Source organism: Trifolium pratense, linkage group LG1 (genome assembly GCF_020283565.1).
Source record: "Trifolium pratense cultivar HEN17-A07 linkage group LG1, ARS_RC_1.1, whole genome shotgun sequence".
Classification (NCBI taxonomy): Eukaryota; Viridiplantae; Streptophyta; class Magnoliopsida; order Fabales; family Fabaceae; genus Trifolium; species Trifolium pratense.
Genome location: NC_060059.1, coordinates 26,011,754 through 26,016,395, shown reverse-complemented (window position 1 = coordinate 26,016,395; position 4,642 = coordinate 26,011,754). Strand labels below are relative to the sequence as shown.

At 31.9% G+C, this 4,642-nt stretch overlaps 1 protein-coding gene across 1 annotated transcript; it reads right to left on the bottom strand.

Moving 5' to 3' along the window:
* Positions 1-2,818: 2,818 nt before the first annotated feature.
* Positions 2,819-4,642, bottom strand: LOC123891205 (cytochrome P450 709B1-like; the record flags this gene model as incomplete). The annotated part of the gene is given in 4 exon segments (XM_045941051.1): positions 2,819-3,262; positions 3,264-3,322; positions 3,742-4,100; positions 4,363-4,642. Coding segments are annotated over 4 exon segments (1,056 nt in total), but the record flags the coding sequence as incomplete, so codon positions are not given.

Below are 4,642 nucleotides of genomic sequence, written 5' to 3'. Positions count from 1 at the left end.
TTGATTTTTATATATGTTCCTTTTTCTCATCAAATGTGGAAAAATTTAAAGAAATTGTTGGGAAACTATACTTCCACAACAAGATCACGTAATGATATAATTGCTACATGCTTGGTTTCCGGCCGCCACTAAAAAGAAAGAAAAAGAAAACCAGGATTCTTGTTTCTTTTCCTGTTTTTTTTTCTTCTTCATGTTTATCCATTAGAGATGGATGATTTAAGATCAATTTTGATCTAAAATTATCCCTCTTAATCTTGTTTTTATTACATTTTTATTTAAATAAGTAATTTTTACATATTTTTAGGATTCGTTTGAGTTTTTGTCTTTGTGATTTATTTTTATTCTCATCTTGGTACGGTGTTTGTTTTGATTTTTTGTATGTTTTGTTCAGATTTGTAGATTTGCTTCGATCCAAATTTAATACAGATTCATGACTCTAGCATCTTCAACGTTGCAGATTCGGGAGCATAACTATTCCGGACATTTGAATTTCGTCATACAAATTGTAGGCTTAGAGGTAAAGTCGTTTTATGCTATTAACCCGGGTGTTGTGAGTTTGTTCGCAGATTCATCCTTTTTAATTTTTAGCGAATTTGAATATGTAATGATTTCGATTAATTTACTTCACCGATTTGAATGAACGAATATCATTGTTTTTGTTAGTAAAAAAAATCATGTAATGACATAACGACCCATTTCACTACGGGTGTGTTTGGTAACACAAATAAGCTAGCTTATAGCTTATTATATGAGCTTATAAGCTTGTTTCAAAAAATTAGAGGTGTTTGGTAACAAGCTTTTTTTACTAACTTATAGCTTTTTTTCATATGCTATTTCAAGTAGCGTTTGAGCTTATAGCTTATAGTTTTTTACACTTTATTCCATTTTTACCCTTTAATTTAATAACTACTCACTCTAAAAAATAAACTACCCACTATCAATTATGTCATTTTATATCTATTAACCACTTTAAAAGCTAATTTTACCAACACTTTAATTTTAATTAGCTAGCTTTTCAGCTATCATCTAGCTTATAGCTTATTTTTACTAAACAGTTGTTTTAGTTACGTTTTTATAAAAATAATTTATATAGTTTATTATTTTTTGTTAATTTTTTTAACAAATAATTATTTTATAAAAGCTTTGAATGAAAGTCTTTGTGAGTCTAACTTAGTTGGTAGAGACATTATATGTAAAATGCAGGGATTGAGGTTCAAACACTGTACTCCTACTATTTCACCTTTAAAATCTGAAATTGACTACTTGACCCAAAAAAAAGTTTCAAAAGAAAAATTGATAGAAATCGTTTTTTTTAAATGTCGTTTTATGTATGTTATCATTTTGTTAAAAAAAAAATCGATCATAAAATTTCAAAAAATCTCTAAAAAAAAAAAGGCTATTTTAAATAGTTTTACCTTAAAATCATTTTTCAGAGATAATTTTTATTAAGTTATAATCTTTAACATGAATATGTAAGTTATTGAAAGTCAAAATCACTATTTTAAGTTGTAAAATGGTGAATTTGAAATAATTTTACTATTTTTATTTAAGTTATCTTAAAAAACATTTTTAAAAAATATTAAGAAAAAATCACTTTTTTTAAAGTTAAAACAAACACCTTCAATATATCCTTACACGTAATAAAGAATTTTGCTAATGTAGAAGGGAAAATGAGGCTTCCTCTCTCTGTAATATTTTATAAGCAAAATTGTAGTTTTAAGTTCATCTAAAAAGAACAATTTTGCTTGGAGAGTGTCACGGAGGAATTACATCCTTACGGCATGTTTGATTGAGCGGAAGGAAATTTTCGGGTTTTCCTTCGTTCTTCCTTTCTATCTATCCAACCAAACACACCTTTAAATGCATTTATACGGTCACGGACCAGACACCAATTCGGATTTGGTCTTTTGGAGATACTGCCTTTAAGCAAATACTAGGAAGAAAGAATGGTGGAAATGGTGGAAGATTTTAGCAGTTGATATTGTGATTTTAGCAGTTGATATGGTGGAAGAAAGGATAAAGGGTTGGAAAAAAAACCTGGAAGTGGCTGGATTCAGAGCGAACAAGTATAGAGTTCGTTGGCTAACCAGCCAACATGTATGTTAAAGAAAAACAGGAAAAGCAACTAAAATTTGAATAAAAATAGTTTTATTGATTTTCATTACAACCAAAAGCAAAATTACATTAGACAGAAAAAAGTACATTAATAAGCCCCGTTTGGGGTAAAAGTAAACCTGGGCGGATCCCTCTCGGTTAATCGTATTGTCCCAATTTGGATACAAAAAGTCTCTCGTCGATTATCATATCACTCCCAACCGTGGTGACTAAACAACACTGGTAGGACCGATATGAGTAACCGACGATGGAGTATACAAACGAAACAACGAAGAATAACATAAAAAAATAAAATTGCAAGAATGAGAAAATGAGGGAGAATGAGAGTATGAGTGTGAATTTTTTCACACAAATGGTGTGAATTTATAGAATTCACCAAGCAATCTCATTGGATGATGCGATGTGACAGCCAAACACTGGCCAATCACATTTGATTACAAGGGGTTGTTTTTTGACTACCGACATGTTTGCTTCCTACAATGCGAACTTAGTTTGCAGTGTAGGCAACAAATGCTTTTTTCCAGTTTTCTCATTTTTACACACTCGCTACCTACGTTGCGAGGGGGTAAAATTGAAAAGCCAAGGGATTCATGAGAGGCTCGGGGGCGCAAAAAGAAGGACTCATAAAATGATAAATCTAAGTTGGAATATTTTTTAAGAGATGATAGTGTGTCAATAGAATAAGAATACATTAAGAGCAGACCAGGATGCATTCATCTCTATATATTGTAGCCAATTTAGAAAGTATAGGCAGTAGCTAGATATGAAATGATAAAAATACATTAAGAATTATAACTGCAATGGTTTTATAATGATGGGAAGACCATGTTGTGGCTGCAAAGTGAGGTTGTTAACAGGTGCATGTTCATAGTTACGAGAAAGAGACCAAGAAAACCTTTGAAGAATTAAAGTCATCACTGTCTTAGCTTCCAACATGGCAAAATTCTGACTAATGCAATTTCTTGGACCTACTGAAAATGTAAGTAGAGCATTTGGATGATTTGCAACCTTAGATATTCCATTTATGAATCTCATTGGATTGAACTCATTTGCATCTTCACCCCAGTATTTTGTACTTCTGTGAATCATTGTAATTGGAATTTTGATAAATGTTCCTTTTGGTATCATCAAATTTCCTAATTTCATGTCTTTTGAGTTCTATTGCAGGACAGTACAGCCTTAATGATTCCACCAACACCATATTCACCTTATAAAAAAAGTCATGTATTAAAATAGTTGAAAATTGAAAGAAAAAAGTCTTATGAAAATTGAAACGATACACGGATAAACTCAATAGGGTCATAATTGTTCAAAAAAACTCAATAGGGTCGTATATATTTAGAGACAGAGGTAGTAATTCTTTCTCTTTAACTAAGTGGTTGACTGATTCACTCAAGAAGTTAACGAGTTTCAGTCAAGGTCAAATCATTCGAAAAACCCGAGTTCGAAATAATTTTTAATCAGACTTTACTTACCTGCCGGTCATACTCTAAATTACCAAGCTTTCATATCTAAAAATTTGCAATGTCAATGAAAAGATATCAAGGCTTTAATAAAATTCATATCAAGACTTTACTTCTCTATAGGCCTAATCCAAAAAACTAAGAATTAAAGTTTAAGTGTTACCATTTTTAACTTTGATAGCATATCTGCATCAGGAATTTCCATGCCACAAAACTCCAAGATCTCTTGTCTAAGTTTGTCTTGCCAATCCTTATGCAAACTCATCAAAAAGACATTCCAAACAAGCCAATTTGAAGTGGTTTCATGACCGGCAAAGAAAAAGGTCTTGCATTCTTCCATGATTTCATTCATCTTCAATTCATCAGCACCACCATTCTTTGTATCCATCATTATTCCTAGTAGATCATCTCCATAACAATGATCTGATTGAGAATTCAACCTACTTTCAATAATGCATTTTAGTGATTCCTTCATTTCCCTATCAAGCTTCCATATCTCAATGTTTGACTTAGTAGGTTTGACTTAGTAGGTAAATATCTGCATTAAGAATATTCCAAAACCAAACGAAATAAATTAAGTATTGATCAATGCCAATGAAGCAGGGACACTCGTCGGATTAGGCGTGTTCGTATGTCAGACACGTGTCAGTGTACAACACCGACACTTATGATGACCTGAATTATGTCATTTTCTCAAATTATTTTCATGTGCCAACGTGTCAGTGTCATGTCTAGTGTCTGTATCTGTATTCGTACTTCATAGATCAATGCAGAGTTAATTAACCAAAGGAAATTGAAGGATGATAATATATATAGCACTGTGTTCCAGGAATGAAAATGTCAGAACTTGAATTTGCACAAAGCAATTGAAGCTCTGTTTGTGCTTTAAAGGCTTCTCTTCCAACTAACCCTTCTCCTACTAGTGTTACTGTAGAAGGCCGCCTTACTTTTCGTTTTGGATAGAAACCAAATTTATTTGATAAAATCTCTTTCACCAGCTCTACATCAGAGATGCAAATCATTGCTTCTGTTCCGTACCAATATACAAATCTCTCCCCTGCATA